The 20459-nt window shown below is 38.6% G+C and overlaps 1 protein-coding gene across 1 annotated transcript; it reads right to left on the bottom strand.

Moving 5' to 3' along the window:
• Positions 1–916: 916 nt before the first annotated feature.
• On the bottom strand, positions 917–15776 carry fmr1 (FMRP translational regulator 1). Its single transcript, XM_044364533.1, has 15 exons — positions 15195–15776; positions 11775–11827; positions 11569–11662; positions 10759–10830; positions 10035–10183; positions 9784–9877; positions 9268–9384; positions 8911–9081; positions 8502–8580; positions 8253–8380; positions 7931–8017; positions 6687–6921; positions 6126–6326; positions 5403–5482; positions 917–3974 (listed from the first exon to the last, which is right to left on the bottom strand). The coding sequence occupies exons 1-15, from the start codon at positions 15243–15245 to the stop codon at positions 3774–3776; spliced, it is 1812 nt and encodes a 603-aa protein (XP_044220468.1). The 5' UTR covers positions 15246–15776; the 3' UTR covers positions 917–3773.
• Positions 15777–20459: the final 4683 nt, after the last annotated feature.

Here is a 20459-nt window from a genome sequence, read left to right as displayed (position 1 = left end):
AAATTTTGGGAAATATGCTTATTGTTATTTTGAGTTTTTTTTTTTGCACATAGCAACACTATAACTGAAGCTGTCTGCTAGTCTACCCCTGATATACTGATAGGTATTGCGTTTGTTGAGAAATATTATATATACAGTATTTTGATGTATTACTACACTTTCACACAAGGTTGTTACGACTACGAATGCTCAGAGAAACCCTGAGAAACATTGTTTTTGCTTTGCTTTTTTATTTTACACTATCTTACTTACATTTGAAGTTTTTTTTATTCAAACAAATGCTAATATTAATCTCCTTTTCAATCATAAATCCACAGATACTCTCTACACTAGCCCATCTAAGTTACTGCGGTCTGTTTAAGTTTAGGACAATTTGGAACAGCTGAGGATGTACATGGTCTGTAAGAATCATCATGTACGTTATTTATTTTGATGATGATGACACTGACGATCTTTCCATGCAGAATATGTATGAAGTCAGTAACTCACTAAGGTGTCAAATGAACAGCAGGGTGGAACACACAAGTGGCTCAAGGTGGGAGCTTGAAGTCAACTTATGTTGTTTGTTCCCCTGATGTCTGACAACCTACCCTGGTTAGAAAAAATAGTCTCTTTCAGCTACTTGATGACGATTGTCTAGTCCTCTTTTTGTTTAAGTCCTTATCAGTGTGTCACACAGCTTTAGAGGCAGACAAGTTTAGAGTGAGGCCAGAAGACTGGACCCGTTCTGTCAACAGAATCTGTTTAGTCATCATTTTGCCTATCCAAAAGAATGAAACCAAACGCACACAGGGTCACATAATCACCAGCTATGATGTAGTTATGAGGAATGACATCAAGTTATAGTAAAGGAGAGACTGAATCTGGTGTTTTTAACTATAAGGTTGGATCTAGAAAAGGACACGGAAATGCAAAGAAATGTGACATGCTGGCTCAGGAAACCAGCTTTTTAAGTATTTGAAAGTACATTTTGTTATGTAACAAAACACAAACATATATCCCAAACAAGTAGGTAAAGCAACAGAAAAGAGCGGTGCATGGGCCAAAAGGTTTTAACCAACAGTATTAAAAGCAGTCAGGTGCTCTTAAGAATGGGCCACATTTACAGCAATGGAGAAGCTTAAATCCAAGGCACAGATATAAATGTGACCTGTTAAAAAGCCTCTTTAAGGAGCGGCAGAGGACTCACAGGCTGCAGCTCCATGACTGTGGTGAACACAGGGGAGATCAAAATCTTGCTCCATTAAACTTGATTTTATATTCTGGTTTAGAGCAGTTTCACTACACTTTACTGTGACTTAGTCAAGTGATAAACGCACTACCAAAAAATTTATTGCACCCTTCATGGTCACAGAACAGGACCTGATACTGTGGTATTAACATGTGATGAAATGATAGAAAGCCAGGGAGGTAGTATTGCAGCCAACTTCAATGATGCAGAAGTATGACAATCAACTTAAGAGTACTGAAATTGTTGTAACTGAAAGAAAATCTGTTTGGATTTGTTACAAGCCAGACTCCTTCATCCACCCTACTACCATTTACAATATGAAACTGACAAAATTAACTAAATAGAGTAAGATTACAAAAAATGTTGAAGAGGGACAGGCCAGGAATACACTGGAAATCCAAGAACAATAAAAATTTACACCAATATTTTATTTTATCAAGGTATAACTCAATGAATTTGTTACTTCTACTGTAATATAACAAAACAAAATATACTTATCAGGTTTTCTAAATACAGACAAAAAGGGTTTTTTTAATCACTCTCTTGAACGTTTATTCATTCACTATTCTCTTTTTTTTCAGAAATTAAAGAAAAACTCATGTGACTCATCAGGCTGGTTCTAGATTCGAGATATTGTGCTGCAGTAACAGTAATCAGTTGTGGTCAGCCATCGTAAACTGGCCCTTCATCAGGTTTGACTGGAAGCTTAAGTTACTGTATGAATTTAACTGACCGATTTGGTAAATTGAACTAATCCAAAAGGGAGTCTAGCTCCCATTGGTCTGGTACAAGATGTTTTACACCTGTTGACTGGTATTTACCAATGAGATCAATGAGTATTGAGATAATGGTTCCTCACTGTAAAAAAAACCAAAAAGATCCACTGCTGCTGACTGCACCACTGCACACATGTTGCCATGAAACTGTTACATTGCTGAATGTGTCTGGATAGGTTGGATTCTGTGACGCAGAACTTTGATTCATTACTGTATTACAGTATGGGCTTTGGTTATGTGACTTCACAGGTTTTACGTGTGTTTCTGGACCTTGTATTTATAATCCTTTGACCACTGCCACATTTTTATAGGTTTTATGGTTTACTGCAGGTACTGTGGCTTTAGAGGTTTTGTGTGATTTCCTGAAGTGTCAGTGTTTGCCACTGGACAGCAGTTCATGACATTTTGTACCCTGATGAAGACTTATTGTAATTTATACTTTGTTCAACCTTGTGCTAGTACAAGCGTTTTAACAGTTTATTTGCATCAGAGTGCCTTGGATTTATGTTTCTCCTACACATTGTTGAATTCATGTGTGGTCTGACAGTCAGAGACTAAAGGAATTTAACATTACGTAGGCAACAGGAAAGAAAACACAGATGACTTCAATTAGATAAGTGTGTGTAGGCTCATGTGGACTGCCACAGGAAAAAAAAAAAAAACAAAACAAAACACCCATGCATACTTGTTCATATTTCATCCTGAAACATGGACACTGTGAAATCCTCTCCACTTCGCTGACACCAAAAGCAGGTTTGATTTGCTCAAGTGTCTACATGGTGATCAGGGCTCAAATTAAACAAAAGAAAAAAATCATGAGTGCCCTCTACAAACTTCCAGTCTGAATTCCCAAAGCTACACGGTTCTCATATGTAGAAGTTACTTGGGTGCCCCTTCTAAAAAAAGATTTTGTATTCTGCAATTTATTTATTCTGAAGTTCATACGTCTCTGGAAATGCAGATGAAAGATGCAAAAGGACTTGTCTACCCTGTTGTTAACTTGTGAAAACAATGCAGTTTTGCAGCTCACTCTCATGAGCTGGATTTAGACCACCACAAACAAATTCTCCACTTATGGGAAACACTGACGCTACTTAAACTGTGTGCTGTCAGATCTTCTCCACATTTCCCCATTTTCAGTAAAAATAAGGTTACGGTGTGCAGCAAGGAGAACAGGGAAGGAACATGTTTTCCTGCCTTCTGGAATTCCTTGTTTCCTCTGTTCTGCTTGTCAAGAAATTATTTCCTTGATTTATTTGACTTGTTTCTTTTTTCTCATGTCAGCTTGCCCAAACAGGATAGTGGAATAAAAAAAAAATCTTCCAATTGAGTTGATTTTTAAAAAAAAGCTAATATTTGCATTTGATGGGGAGAGAGCATGTTTGGGGTTAATGCCTCTGTAAGAGATCAGCTTTTGTCAAACCCCTCCTCTTCCTGTCCATTTGTCCAAAAAGTGCGGTTTCTTTTACTCCAGACAGGACCAGGAGATGCCAGACCAGACCAGTACACTGAAACCAGAGCGGACCTCAGCAGAGCAGACCAGCAGATTCCAGATCACCTCTGGTCTGCTTCACTACGGCAAACTCTTCCATGCTGATGGAAATATGTGTATTGTGTATGTGTCTGACAAAGACAGAGAAAGAAAAAGCGAGAGAGACTCTACGATGTTTTATGACGAGTTGCCTGTGTATGTATGTGTGTGTGTGTGTGTGTGTGTATTTTTGAATGTGTGTGTGTCTAAGTGAGCAGGTCCTCCAGTGGTGTATCTACGACACTCCGTTCACCAGCGGAGGAGCGTCCTGTTTGTCCTTCTTCATCCCTCGTTCTCTGATGGGTCGGTGATGATGGCGGGATGGGCCCTCACCGCCAGCACTGATGCCACCCTGGGATGAAGAAGGCCCTCCTCCTCCTCCTCCTCGCCCCGAGGAGTGCTGCACGCTACGCTCGTTGTTCCCGTCCACACGGATCTGTGGGAAAGAGGAAACAAGTCCCACAGCTTTAAATAAAAGTTTTAAAAAAAAAAGATCAAAGCTACACCTGTAAAGCTTTCTCTCTTTCACATGGCTCATAACGCAGTTTACAGTTTTTAGTCATTTTTGAAACAACAGGTTTGTGATTTCAGAGGTCGACAAAGACAACTTCTCATTTCTAGCCAGAAATGTAAAATAAGATTGTTAATTTATCCCAGCATAATACTGTTCAACTAAAAGCATGTTTCACTTTTAATGGAACAAGAGAAAACGTTTTTAGGATGAGGACTAACAGATGTGTTTGGTGAAGGCACCGTCATTTCAGGTAACGTTGTTGCTTGAGTATAAACATTCCCAAATCCAGCAAAAAGCTGGGCAGAGCTCTAACATTAGCCTAAACTCTTTATATAATAACATCCAGGACAAGTTAATTATGGGGTCCTTGGCCTTTGATGTAACACCCTGTTACTACTGTAGTGTTTCCCTGGTAGGCTGCCAGGCTAACAAGAACCCCCGCCAGGCCAAAAAAAATATTTTTTTAATGCCAGAAACAACACCAAATATCCATTCATTCGGAAATCAATAGCATTTGGGAGCCTCTGTGCAGCGCTGTTCCAAAACGTGAGTCAACCTGTGTCGTTGCCTGGGAAACTCTTGGTAGCGTAGCTCCGTTAAGGAACAGGACAGCGTATAATGTGTGTGCATAGCGATTGTGTGGTTGAGTGAGAGTGAGTGGCAGAAAAGTGAGGTAAATGCAAGCGGAGCAGAGGAAAAGGTTAGCAGAACGTTAAGCTTTTCCTCTGCCAGCGTGCTTAGTTACGATTGCTAAGCTATGAATGGAAAATCACTAAAGTTAAGTTAAGTTAAAAACCAACATTCGGCTTGGGAAAAAGGGGTCATGGCTTTGCAGATATCCTTTATTAGCATTAAGCAGGTGACTTTCAGGGGAACGTGACTGTATTCAAATAAAAGTTTTATTCAGCTCTCATTATGCACTGTTGAGTCGTGTGTAACATCTGAGGCACTGTGATCTCCTCTGAATCCTGCACACAGTTAATAGTCTCTCCTCACACGGATCGTGTCTGCCTGAACACTTTTCCCTTGTTGACTCCTAACAAGTTAGGACCCCTCTGGAGCTCTCCTTAATATCAACTGAAATAGAACTAATTTCTGTGGTTAATAAGTTAATAAAATGCTTTTACTCCTAGTCCTGAAAGTAGGACCAAATATGCATCACAGTTAGGATTAAGACACTTAAACCAGGACCTGATCAGACAAAAAGCTTTTTATCCCATTTTTGGTTGCCAACAGGTTCATCGTAGAGTAGGAAGCTCCTGATAATTGGTGAGTTTTCAAGATAATTTTAGGAATAAAACCCGACAGAAATGTTTTTTTTTTTTTTTAAAGAACGAATGTGTGTGTTACCTGTAGTGTGTCTTCCTGCCCTCTCGTCTTGGGGTCTCTGATATGACGAGGTCTTGGCTCGCTCCACTGCAAGTCATCACCTAAACCAGGACAGACAAAGCCCACGTCTCAACTTATAAGTATCACAACTGTTCCAAAAGCACCACAGGAAAATAAAACTATGTACTGAACTTGTTCTGGGACAAAGTGGAATCAAAAAACACTGACTACCAAAACCTTCACTAGTCCCTGCAACGTTAAGGTGAGCAGATTGTTTGCAGCTAGTAGGTTAAAAATGGGGTTAAATTTATGTGCGTCATAATTAGATTCATGTCAAGGGTAAGCTCTTTTTCAATATAAATGTGGATCTCCTTGAAAAGCAAACACTCATAATGAGAATTTATTAGGGGAGGGGAGTCTGCAGAGATCTCATTATATGATTCATTTCTATTCTTCAGGCTATAATTTGATGAAAAGCATCGCAAACTGTTATTTATTTCGATTCACTACACACTAATTTCTTTCTCTTTCTTCTCCTACCACTTGAATAAAAATAATCTCCATTCATTATCTTCAAAGTTAACTTCATCACCAGTTAAATGGTAGAAAAATAATGGGAAAAAAAGTTGTGTAACTTATTGAGAAAATGTTTTTTCCCTGCTAATATTGACTCTCCAACAACACCCACTGATCCTGACTGACATGAGATCTCTGCAAAAAAGAACAATGATAGTTACTATCCACCTTTATATCCTCCCCCTCCTCTTCCTCTCCCCCCTCGTCCTCGCAGTCCTCCGCCGCCTGCTCTCTTCCTCCCATCTGTCCGTCTGGGCAGGGTCCCGCCTCCTGTCATCAGCTCCTCGGTGGGGGCCAGCGACCAATCGCTGAGCTCGTCTTTGTGGTCTGACTCTGTCTCTGAAGCGTTGGACGCCTCGGAGTTGGTGCCTGAGGAATGGAGTACACAAGTCAAACCTTGTTTAAACTACTGAGGAAAAGCAACGTAGAATTAACCTCTGAATAATTGTTTTTTTTTATTTTTATGATGGGAGGAGGCTCTCTCATCAGATATGGCTGAAAATAACCTCAAATTATGCCAAACCATCCAAACCAATGAGAGCACTTACACAGAGCTCACAGTAGCTGGCATACACTTAAGAGTATTTTATATTAAACCTTCATATAATGTAATTTATGTGTGTGTTCAAGCACAGTTTTTAATAAAGGAGATTTAATTATTACAGTGATCTAAACGCTCTCTAAAGGAATTCACTTGATGTTTATTAAGAAGTAGTAATTTTATCGTACCTGAGGCAAAAGCTGCGCTGCCTCCTCTTCGCCCTCTGCCACCTCTTCCTCCACCTCCTGCGTAGGGCTTCCCGCCTCCTCCTCCTCTCCCCATGCCCAGCCCCGTGCCGTTATCGAACACGTAGGTTTTGTCTTTGGGGTTCCGAGGGCCCGTCCCTCCTCCGCCGCCTCCCCCTCCTATCTGTCTCAGCTGCTCGTCAATCTGAAGACGCTCCAGACGAAGCTGATCCACCTCCTGTGGACAAGAAGAAAAAAAGCGAGACTGAGTATGTTTACATGCAGGCTAGTATCCTGGTTTTAACTATATTCAGGCTATGTTGATGCAGAACATTTAGGGAACCTGGCATGTTTACTGACTGCAGCTGTGTGGGTGTGTATTTGACTCTTAAACATCCAGCTACTCTGTTGTTTCTCTACCAAATAAGTTTCCTCAGCAGTGGAGGATGAACACAATTTGGTTTCTGGCTGCCTCAGCACTGCTGCATTTATTGCCATGCTGGACATGGCTTCTCCATCTGATTACCAGTGAAGCAAAAGAAGTATTACTGTGGATTACTGCTCTCAAGACTTTAACTTTGGAATCTTTTTTTTTTTTTTTGCTTTACTGACCAACTGCTATAAAGTCGAGTTGAGTAGGGATTATCTGGGTTTCTGTCACCAGGATATGATGTTTACACCCACAAACAAGGAACCAGGAAGATCACAAAAACACAATGATTTACATGTAAATGCAAACATGAATTTGTTCATATTATGATCTTAAGAACTGTTTAAAATGTTTTAGTTTTCTAATGCTTTTGAAATAATATCATAATTATAAAAATATGTTAAAGCTCTATGAATGGATTTTTTTGCCACTTGGGCACAAAACACAACAGGTTGTAAACACAACACTGACACAGGAGACTGAACTTGAAGTTCTGGTCTGTAAAAAACCAAAACAATGAACTGAAAGACACGAATACTGTGATCAAATTATTCATCTCAACTGCCCAAATAATTCAATATATTTGATTTGATATTTTGTATTTCTGCATTAAGTTAAACATCACTTCTGGCAAATGGTATTAAAAATTAAATAGTTGGTTAGATTTTTTACTGCTTTACTCATCTCAGCTGCTCTATTTAAGCTCCATGTTATTGAATTTATTACCTTTATTAAACCTTTTTTTCTTTGCAGCAGGGATCAGTGTAAAATTGAAACAGCTGATACATAATGTTATTAACGCTGGTATTATACATACCTTCAGGTAGTTGAGGTGGTAGTCCAGCAGTACTGTAGCATTGGAGATGCTTTCCTTGGTCCCCACAAATACAAATGGCACCATTCCCTGTGAGCGAGATTCAGAGAGAGAAAGAAAGCGACTAAATTCAGAGCTCTTGCGTCTACTCTCTGTTTATTTGAACTGTATTTATTATTGGAATCAGGTTCAATCTCAGTTATAATTCTTTGGGTGTGAGAATTCAGTCTGACTTATCCAGTTAAAAAAATCGCTTTTAGCTCTGTGTAATATGGTAAGTAAGCAGAGGTGTTCATATTAAACCGAACTTTATTTCCCCACTGACCTCGTCTGCTGCTGCCGCTGCTGCTGCCGAGGGCTTTTTGTCATTCTCTGGCTCGATACGAACCCGCACCACGCCAGACTTATCAACCACCTCCTGGATCAGTTTGCCGTTCTTTCCGATCACCTTCCCTATAAAAGGACATAAACATCAATTACAGTCTTCTACAAGTTTAATAATCAGATTAATCATTCAATAAACTCAAGTTACCACGTGAATAATTTCACCATATAAAATGAGTGATTTTCTTACCTACTAAGTTCCGGGGAACTTTAATGACATCTTCAGAAAACTCCAGGAAACTCCTGGCTATACGGACAGCATCCTGGTCCTGAGACAAACAATGACCACATAACAGACATACTGTAACTTCTGCTTCTCCTTCTTGGGATACAATCAATTATTTAATAAAGAAAATCAGCTGCTGATTCAGTTCATTTGTTATGTATCATAAGTTACTTCCTCACTTTGCTCAAGTTTAGCTTTCACATAAAAAAAATAGCAAGAAAAGGAGCTTTGAAACCTTTTTCCAAAGCATTCAGTGTATGAGGAAGGTAAAAATGTCTCTACACCCTCTGCTGGTAAGTCCAGAGACAATACAAGCCTGTGTGCATATCTATTAATGTGTCTGTTTGACTGTGAATCAGCTGATTCATCCTACCTCTCCGTATATGTGGAAGGTGCATGTCTCCTCGTCCAGGTCTATGTTAGTGACTCCAGGGACTTTACGCGCTTGTTGAATGTTGGCCCCGTGTGTCCCGATAGCCAGACCCATTAAATCATCCCGAACAGCAAACTGTTCATGGAACCGCGATGCAAGCTGTCTAGAGCTCTTTAGCAACACAATGACAGAGACAAGACACAGAAAAACATCAACAGGAAGCAGGAAGTACGTAACCTTTATTAGATCTATAATTACTCTGAATCACACACAAGAACGCTCTCCTACATTTGAAGTTGTAGTTTCTGCAAGGCTGATTTTTTGTGTGTGTGTGTGTGTGTATGTGTGTGTGTGTACCTCCAGTTGTCTGCTGGCCTCTTCATTCCTCAGCATGAGAGAGAGTTTGGTGCGGAGGCTCCTGAAGTGCATGTCGCTCATCATATTGGCCCGCTTTGTTGTCACCTCATTCACCGACTGTAAGAACAATCAAAGCCCGTTTCACTGTTGGATGTGGTAATGATGGGTTATGTCTACAAAATGATGTGTTATTGTTTTAAGTCACCCTAGTTGTGTTATATGTAAGTAGCTCAAAAAAGAATGGGATTATATCAGTAAAATGTAGTAAGAGGGACTGACACAAGACTTTTGTCACATGTTGTTAAAAGTACCCAGTGGAGTTATTGATCACATGATGCAATATACATTACTGCCAACAGTTTCACACTATTTCACTGATCTATAGGTAGTAATGCAACAACGAAACGTAGCAATGTGCCAGCAGAGTCAGGTAAGAAGAAGAGTGCTATAACTCCACAGGACACCTTTAAAAAAAAAAAACACACACACACGCAAAGAAAAACATGTTTGACGAACCAAGATGACCAGCTGCTTTTTCTCTGAGTCATAGATGACGCTGAACGCTCCCACGGCCTTTTTGAAGTCTTTGTGTGCTGATTCCTTGGAGCACCTGCGAACACAGAGTTATACACGGAGATAAGATCAGATGTCATTACTGATCAATTTGTTGTCTCATGCACACATCCGCAGTTCATCGCAGATTTATTTTCAGCTGAGATGCTATACTAGTCTTCTAAAGAGGACTTATTTATTTGTGTCAAACTTACATCTGCCGTAGATCCTCAGGTACGTCCAGTCTGATCTTGATGAAGGTGTTTTTGGTGGCTGGTTTATTCGGGTTGACCGGCCGTAACCGCTCCAGCGTCACTATCTCATTTAGCGTAGCGTCACATGCTGCATATTCTATTACATAAAACTACACACACACACACAGACAGACAAAGATAGTGTCAGAGTGAAGCAGATATGCAGGATGTCCAAAGCAAAAAAAGTACAGAAGAATTATAAAATTTTATTGTAAATATCAACTCTGTATCAAGACATTAAATATAAATACATATTTTTAAATAAATTGAAATTTTCTGAATTTATTCTGCTTTCCTCTCAGTGGTGTCATGTTTTAATCCGTCCACACTGAGCCACACACTGAGTCATTTTCATCAGTATTTTATAGTTTTAATGGGTACTCTCAAACTCTTGGTAGGCCAGCTAAATTTAGCATTGCAGGACTCAAAGAAAGTAGGTGTGACACTAATGCATCCAAACAGAGCAAATGTTCAGGCTGAATTTGAAAGAAATGTAAGTCCATATTGCAGTATGGTATGCATGAATCTGAACAACATGAATCTGAAAACAAACCAACCTAAATATTAACATTGAAACAATGCAATGTAATCTTTTCATTTGACTGATATCTTGATGCTCAGATCTACATTGTGCATTCATGCATTGTGTTAATAAACCTTAGAAATGAAGTGAACTGAGTCTCACCTCTCCTTTGACCATGCGAACCTTGGCCAGCCACCATCCACATGGCTCCTTGTCATTGGCCCTGGAATATACCTGGAAACACACACACACACAAACACAAAGAGTCAATTTCACAAATCTTTACACTCATAACATGAAGCTGAAAAGATCATAATAAAGGGATCAGATGAGTAAACAGATAGATTTAATGAGGTCGGCACACCGTCAGGAAACCAAAGCCTCATTAAAACACTAATACAGCAACGTATCCATATTCATTTTGAATCATAAAAAACATGCTGATTGTAAAAATTGGAGAAACGCAAATGAAACAAAAAAAAGGAATTATATTTGGAAATTGTGGATGATAATCTGATTATAAAAATACTAAATGCAGCACCAACAGTTTCAGCGGTTGTTGTTGTCTTTGTGGGAATCTGGCTAATTAGCAGCATAATCAGGAATGCTTCTGCACGTCTTTCAAGTTTCTCTTCACTTCCGACTACTGACAGTTTAACTCTGATTAGTATTTACTGGGACCTACAGTGAACAATATCAACTGCAGGAAATAGAACAACCTGATGTGTGGGAACATTAAATTCACAGAAAAATCACTGCTGATCCTCCCCTTTTTTCCAGTTCCAAGTATTCTTTGGTGAAAATCAGTAAAAATGGAGAATAAACAGCCATTAGGATCCCTTGTGGTCCACACACCCTCATTTAAATCTTTCCAAGGAAAGCAGCATAGCAGCAGAAGAAGCATAAATCGATGATGTCTGGTGGAAACATACATTTTCTAAGACAATTCTGACATTATTGAATCAGTCCCACCTCGACGTCATCGCTCTCATTAATCTCCTTGCAGAACCCTGTTGGAGGAGGAAATCGCACATCCTGGAATGGGATCTGACGCTCCGGCTGCCAACTGGGACAGAGGAACACATGTATATACAAAGATAAGTGTGAATATGATCTTTGTCGAATGGCAACATTTTACACCATGTTATATTTTTGTTGTGTGTTTGTGCATTACTCACTTGTTTTCAAATGCCACAGTGACTGATCCTTCATGAACATCCTTCACAAAGGCCTACAGGAAGCACAGAGGTGAAACAACACAAGCCATAGTCAGCAGTATTTGACATACGTGTCTGAATAGTCAACACAGCCTTAGAGACTCCTGCTGCTCGACTCGAGTCCACAGCTGTTCCCGGCGAAATTGCCTGAACCAAACACACTATTTTGTCGGGATACGCTGGGTTCAGACCTTTTTTTTTTTTTTTTTTTTTTTTTCGGGGTACTGGGTCAGATTTGGCTCTTTCTGCTGTTGTACACACAAGTCTGTGTCTGTGTATGTCATGTGTTGCAAGTAGGACATGCAATGCCTTGAAGGAAGTAAGAGAGAAACAGAGTGCATTGCGTATGGCTTGCATTAGCCTGGCAAGCTAACAGTCAGTAATGGATGAAATGAAGCAAAAATTTCCTGAAGGGAGCTTCTCAAATTCCCTGATGATTCAATGAGAGCTTTTTAACTGTGCCAACATTATGACCTACTTGACCTGTGTTCACCTTTCTCTGTAGTGATTAGGACTGTTTGAACTGCAAGTTCACGAGACAACTCACAGTTTAGTCACCATCATCTGGCCTATATTGGGACAAGGTTTAAAATCAATTCTTTTTATCTAACAGGTGAGCAGGATGGTTTATACACAACACAATAGAATAAGATGCTATAGTGTTGTGTGCTGGTAACTGTGTGTAGTGTAATCACCACTAAAAACACAAGAGAAATGGCTCATAGGCGATTATAAGCTTCTATTCAAAAACAGTTGAGTTGTAGTGCAAACACTTTTTGTTTACCAAGTTTAACACGAAGTTTAACAATTTATAGTTTTTTTTATTAATATCATTTTTGAAGGATTCTGACACATTATCAGCTTGACTTTCTATTTCCAGGTATAAATAGTGAGTTTTCTCATCTCAGGAGGACCTCATATACGGTACACTGTGGTGTCTTCTTGGAGATGGAAACGTGACAATGTTCTTTTAAAAGCATGAAAGAAATCAAATCTGAGTAAAAATCAATTCACACTGTTCTACTCAGATTATAATGAGTCTCATTTATGATGTTATGAGTCTTCTCTAGAAACTACCACCATGATGAAGTGAACATCCTCCTTCAACACCTGTCTGACTGTTCTTAACTAAAGAAACGATTAGACAATAATTACTAATAATCTTTAACTGGTTTGCTAGATGTATTGGTTGAATATGTTAGAGAATTGGTTTATATTTTATTCATCAGTAAAGGATCATAAAAAGCAACTTAAGAACAAATGTCATAGTTGACCAAAAACCTTACAATCAACCAAAGGCAGCAGAGTAAAGAACTGCTCTCAGGTTCAAACACTTTCCTTTCATGAACATACATTTTATATATTTTTTTAAACATTAAAATGTTTGTTCAAACTCTTGTTTAGAGTCGTTTCTGCATTTGATCTGCAATAACCTGCCACCTATTTGGCTCTATTAAACCCAATACAAGAGCCTAATTTACCAAGTCTGGGATTAGCATCCTGGACTCCGGCATCAAAGTCTGCTTTAGGCTACTGTACAGCATCAGTGTGGCTGTATGACATACACACATCTCTGTATCATACAGCTCTATAGATAAAGTGGGAATTTTATTACATTTTAGAACCACAGGTTAACTGACTTACACAAGTAGGTAGTCACACACTGTAAAAACTAATCAAATCTCCATATGTAATATTTTGTAAACCTGGCATTAAGATATAAACCATAGTCCAACATAGTAATCTAGCTAATGACATGTGCTGTAGTAACGCCCCAATGTACAAACTGATACTGACTTAGTTTTTAAAAAAATAAAAACCAGGAGTTTTAAAAAAAAAACAACTCCTTCTTTTAAAAAAACAAAAAACAAGTTGCTCTACAGAAACCGTCTGAATTACTGCGCACATCTCAGATTTTTCAGCAATTCACATTGTATCAAGTGAAATCAAAAAGGCAATTCAGTCTGATTATTAAGCAAGCTCTACAGCAACAAGCAGCAACATTCATCAGTCTAAATGATAATTAAAAATCTGCATTTTTGTGGATATCAATAAAATAACCTACTCCTGGTTGGCTAATCTGCTTTTTGTGCTAAAGTTTGCTGATAACAACTGGCAAATAATAAAACAGTATTCAAACTGCACACCAACAAACACTGTGATTTGTTTGGCCGGTGCCACACCCAACTAACAAACAAAAGTACATCCACTGCTGACGTTGCCACCTTTCACTTGTCTCGAAGCAAAGCACAAACCGAAAGAAAAAACTCTTTTTCGCCAAACGGGACTGAACTTGTGTTCATTTTCAATTATGAAATATGCTTTAGTCAAGTACTTGAAATGATTCAGCTGGCATTGGCAGCAGAATGAGGAGTCTACAGTGAAGTGCAGCTCGAGTCTGCAGTAAAGTTTCTGATGGCTGTGATGTACATTCATTACGTTCATATTCATCACATTAGATCAGTCACTGCAAAACTTATACTTCTAGAAAGATGAAAACACTTGACAGCAGTTACAATTCCCCCTTCCCCTCTGCATCTGTCCTGAAAGTATGACAGTCTCCCATAATGAGAAATACAAGGTTTTCACAGCACAGCAAAACTTTTACTTTGGATACTTCACTGTTCACTTCACCAGTCTGTTCCAAATACTTGTTTACTTTTAATTAAGCAACTTTTGAATGTAGCATTTAACTTTTCCCATTGTTACTTATGGTGCTTCTTCCACCACTGACAAACAGATCATACCTGTATATCAACGCATGTCTAAGTGACCATGAACAACACACTCACCTCCTGCCTTGCAAAAGCCCAGAGTTTATCTCAATCTATGCTCAGTCTTTGTAGTGTAATGTGATTACAAATAGGAATGTTAACCTCCCCAAAATGTCATTTTATCTTACTTATCAACTCTTGTCTCCATATGAATATATACTAGACTAAACCCAAACAACTCAACCGCCTTGATAAAACAAAAAACACCTGTCCACCAGGGCTGAGGGGCAAAACAACACACATCCTGCTGCTGTTATCTTGAATTAAGTTAGTTTGAACACAGTTGTGAATTTGCAATCAACCGCTGCTAATAATCACTCATTCACTCCAACACCATCACATCACGTCAACATTACTAACCTTTCGACAACACTGCCATTTTTTCTTTTATTTAGCAACGACATTATCACCAATAACACAGTAGTTCATCTGGCAGCCGCTCAGTTAGCTTTGTTTACAGGTTTACGGAGGCTGGACAGAAGCACCGAGGCCCGCAGACACCAGCAGGTATCATAGCTAGTCCGGCAATTTCATGTCAGTTAGCCTCACGTCTGTGCACTGTGTGTTGAATGAAAAGAAAAAGGCTCAACAAAAGTCATCAGCTTACCTTATAGAAGGCCCCACTTGTCCCCCGCACTTCCACGACTAGTTCATCCATGACGCAAGTTACTACAGCTCGCTAGCTAGCTAACTACCGCTAGCGATCTGAGTAGCTAGCTAGCTAGCGGGCTAGCCTGACGCTAGCCAAGGCAATTTATCCTGCCAGCTGAGTGCAAGAAGAGGCCACGATAACTGTGTGTGACCGTAATGTTGTTTCCCGTTTTTTTGTTTTTTTTTTTCTTTTTGCACTGTCGTTGAATCTAACGTTGTGCAGACGTACGATAAATCAAAGGCGAAGCATGTATCCAGGCTAGGTTAGCTGGTAGTAACAGTTAGCTGGTTCTGTTAATGTTGTGTGATTAGTGGTGAAGCAGCTACTGCTGGCAGCATCTCTCCATGTGACGTCTCCGCTTTCTTCCTCTGCTCACATCTGAGGCTGCTTACTCTCATCCGAGCCTATTGCTGCTCTCCACAGGTAAAACATAGGAATGGCTATGTGCAATTTATCTCAATAAAAATGACCTTTGTCTTTATCCTGCACTGACCTTTATCTAAAACAAGTAATATTATATAGCTTTAGTTCAGCCTGGGTCGGTGTTACACCGTATTTGGTGACCCATCAGATTCTGTGACCGGCAGTGTTGGAGGAAGTACCCCTTTACTTAAGTAAAAGTATCAATACCACAATGTAAAAATGCTTCATTACAAGTAAAATCCAACATTTAAAATCCTACTTAAAGTAGGATCGGATTTTCTGCAAAATTAGTACTTTCACTTTAGTACTTTAAGTAAATTTAGCTGGTAATACTTTTGCACTTTTAAAGTAGGATTTCAAATGCGGTATTTTTTACTTGTAATAATGTATTTTTCCATAGTGGTATTAATACTTTTACATAGGTAAAGGAACTGAGTACTTCTTCCAACACAGCAGGTCACAGAATCGGATGGGTCACCAAATACGGTGTAACACCTGAGTATCCGTAGATCGCATCGGGCGAGTGCTGAGGGGCACCAACGTGAAAAAATGAAAAACCTAAATAGTTTTCGTTGTCAGAAACGGCAGATACAACATTCATAAAGCATTTGATATAGTTGTTATTCATCATCATACTGGATACTTCATACATAAGAAAATGAATAATAAGAATAAGAAAACAGTTAAATAGTCTCCGCTGTGTGTCTTTCAGGACCACGGAGGCGAGGAAAAAGAGACGCTGTTTATTTTAGTAATAACAGTTGTTCACTTTATTGCTGATAGAAAATATGTTCAAATACCATTTTATTAATCCACTCTCCTTTGTGGAATAAGTACACCTGAGCCTGACACCTGAGGAACAAGTATTCCTGAGTGCTACTCTTCAAACATTAGTTTTATTTTCTGGTTTACAAAGGCGAGAAGGAAAATCAAGTCTTTTATGAATGTTGTATCTGCTGTTTCTGACCAGGAAAACTAAAAATGCCTCTTCGTTTGTAGGTTTTGAAATGAAAATCAGATCAATATTCTGTTTTCATTCCTTTAATTTCTGTTTCTGAAAACAACAGAACAAAACAACCATAATTTCTAATAGATCATGCAATGCGACACATTGTCTCAATACTATTCCTTATACCTTCACATTACCTCGCCTGGCTCTCTAGGATCATTCAGCTGTTGAAAAGGTTGCTTGCAACAGTCATTGTTGCCTTATTTGGTAAATGTGTGTAATGATGGTCTTTGGTCTTTATACCCATAGTAAATTTCACTTTTTTAAGTGTAAAGTGGAAGGGGGGTCACACTAGGGCACCACACTGTGTTAATACGGGCCTGAGCTCAAACATCTTCTTTATCCAAGATATCAGTGCTTAGTCTGTCCTTTTTCTTCTCTCCCCAGTTTCACAGTATGTATTTACTACAATGTTTGCAAGATATTTTCACTTTTTCCTGACAAATATGGACATGCTACTGTACAAAAATGTTCTCTTGGTGTGAAATGTCCTTTACACCACCACCACCACCCACTGTGGGAAGCAGAATGGTACCAAAGCCCTCCACTGGCAGTTCAGCACCTAGGATAGCGACCATTTTCTCTACTTAAGATGATATCACTTACCTGGATTTTCCTGTCACTGCAGAGCTCTTTTTTATGCATGACTCTGGCTCATACATAATAGTATTAATATATGCATCTTGGAATAATTTGACTTCCCTACTCAGATTTCACCACCCCCTTTTTTCCCAGCATTTTTCTTGTAACTTTTTCGGGTATTAAAATCACCGGTGGTCTGTTTCCAATCAGCTCCGTGTGTCTTGATAGCTGACTTGCCAAACCACATCATCCACTCCAAGAAATGTTCCCCACAAAAAAAGTCCAGACTTTCTGGAATATTTCAACATAACTACATTTATGACATACCTCAAACCCCCAAATTGTGAATGTTTAGTCATATCCTATAAGATGTCATGGCACATCTTGGGAATGCTTATAATGACTGATATGAAAGCAAAAGGTGGTGAAATCAAAAATATGAAAGATATTTTGATTTGTTCAACACTTACCACATATGTGTTATTTCATAATTTTGATTCAGTTTTGTTCTACAATGTAGAAATAAAGAAAAACCCTTGAATGAGTAGGTGTTCCAAACTTTTGACTGATACTGTAGATGCAGCTTGTCCCCAAAATTGTAAAGTAATCAGGTAAGACGAGCCATGAATAGCTGTTTACATTAACACTGACTTAAATATTTTAATGTTCCCATCTTTAGTTTTACTTCTCCGATTTTCTCACAATCCTCAGTAGTCAGTGCCACTCATCTGCTACATCCATTAACGAACACATGATCTCCTTGAGAATTTAATTTCCTAGCCAAAGACAAGCAGCAGCAACAAGCCACATGTTAGGAGAAAGAAAAGAAACTGATGCAGACAGAGTGAGATATGGAGGGCAGAGAAAGAGAAAAAAATTGAAAGCCACTGAAGCAGCGCTGACAGTGAGATATGAGACAGACATAGAAAGTCTTAAAGGGATAAAGTATAAAGAGATTAAGACAGAAGTAGAAAGAGAGCGCAGTAAAAACAGGGTGACACATGAAGGGTGAAAGAAGATACAAGGCAGAGAGAAAGAGAGAGTGTAAGAGAACAGATAAAGACATGAAATCCTGTGTGTGTGTGTGTGTGTGTGTGTGTGTGGGAGAGAAACAGCAACAGTAAAAAGTCAAAATTTAGTACATGGCCAAAACAGACATGTTTCTGTTAACTACATCAGGTTAATGCTTGGTGGTGGGGGGGGGGGGGGGGGGGGGGGGGGGGGGGTTCTCTGAGTAATCTCAAAAGCTTTCTCAGAGAAACATTTAGTGTAGAATGACTGAACTGGTTGAGCGTACAGTATTTTTCTCCAAATAGGTTAATACACCTGACAGACCTTTTAGTAGCAAAGTTATATTACAAAAAAAGAGGCTCTGAGTCGAATGAAGCTTCTTCAGCAGTTTTATCAGAAGTCCCTTTGTGAGATTGTAACAACGACAATGTTACATATGAAACATATAGAAGAAGACGGCCTGATACAGTCGAAAACAATAGTAAACTCACAGCAAAAACGACATTGTCATTTCAGATTCAACAAGTATAATAAAATTATGACAATATCATAAAATCAAGTAACACCACTCTTAAGGCTTTTGTTAAAGGAGTAACTTGGTATTTTGACTTGTAATCTGACATTTTTTGTTATGTTGGAGCAGGATAAACGTTAACCGCCGGAGAATGTACTTCATTCTGAGGATGAGGGTAATAATATCAGCCGTACTGCTGAAGTGTTTAACCTAAGTGGCTAACCCAACCCAGACTTCTTACCTTTGTGGTGTCACATTAAACTCAATGGAGTGTAAATGGAAACATATTTTAATTCCATGTTAAACTGATTAACTCTGAAACATAATCTACACTTTTAAAATGGCAGAATATACTGTATCCTTGGTGTACAGTTCTTCACTATCTCCATGTATCTTGTTGGTGTGACAACTCTGAAGGTCTGAATGTGAAACCATTGATCTCAGTTTCTCTGATAACAAATATTATGTTTTTATGACTTTTAAACCTGTATTGACTGATTTTCTAGCCACCTGCGGGCAGTGGAAACAAGTTGTGAACACTGACATATCATCACCTTTAAAGTTGACATGTTGAACTTGTAGGCAAAGTTGCTTATTTCCACATCCAGCAGTTACAGAACAACATTATCATTCATTTGGACGCATGTTTCTGTCCACCTGGTGAATTTAAGTCACATATTCACTCCATTTTTGTTCTCTACCAACTCCTGAGGGAAATATCTGGCTCTTTTGCTGCTAAATGCTTCACTATGTTCACCAGCTAGTTGCTATCTGTGTCTGTTTGCTGTTTGGTGCTGAGCAGTTAGTGTACAGTGGGTTTTTAGAGCTTTTTCTCTGAAAACCATTGCCTGCTGCGAATCAAAACAACACTATGAGAGCGCTGAGATTGAACCAAAACAATAAATGCAGCCGGATAGCTAAACAATGAGCTGAAATTTGCTATTTCTGTAAAGCTGAGGGGAGCTGCAGAGTCTGGTGATGATTCTCTGTAAGTTCATCATTATGAGCAACGCCGCTGACATTACACAATTATTTGATGCATTGTTAATATGAAAAAAAATCAATTATAGCTGCTTTAAGGGAAAAAAAACGCTTTGAAATGTCTTGAAATCCTTTCCTATTAACATAATTTAATTGAAAGATGTAAATATGAAACTAATAATGCTAACAAGCTATCTCAGAACTGCAAATACTGTACCTCTTTGATTTAAATTAAGCAAGCTGTGTTGCATATACATACTGTAAGTTCCACATACAGAATCCATACGACTTTTTGCAGAGAAAAAAAAGGTAAATTTCAAAATGTCAAGGTATCCCTTTAAGAGCAAACATGAGTTATTAAAAATGACCAAATCAATAGGCAAAACATTATAACAAATAAAACATACTGTATGTACAGGGGAAAGGGAAGGCAAGCATACATACTGTACAATGGTATTCTTAACTTTTGGACCTGGATAAAATATACATTTGTGATGATTTCAAATGTTTGAAAAACAAAATGGAGAGCTTTAAGTCATATGTAAATTCTGGAGCTGCAATGAATTATATATGATAATTTACCTGGTCATTTTATTATAAATCACACTTCTAAACTGTAATAAAGAAAAGTAATACAAGTGGTACAAGTGAAAACAAAGTTACAATTATTACATGTTAAAGTTTTTTTGTTTTTTTTTAA

The sequence above is a fragment of the Thunnus albacares genome, chromosome 10 (assembly GCF_914725855.1).
Source record: "Thunnus albacares chromosome 10, fThuAlb1.1, whole genome shotgun sequence".
Classification (NCBI taxonomy): domain Eukaryota; kingdom Metazoa; phylum Chordata; class Actinopteri; order Scombriformes; family Scombridae; genus Thunnus; species Thunnus albacares.
This window is presented reverse-complemented; position numbering and strand designations above follow the sequence as displayed.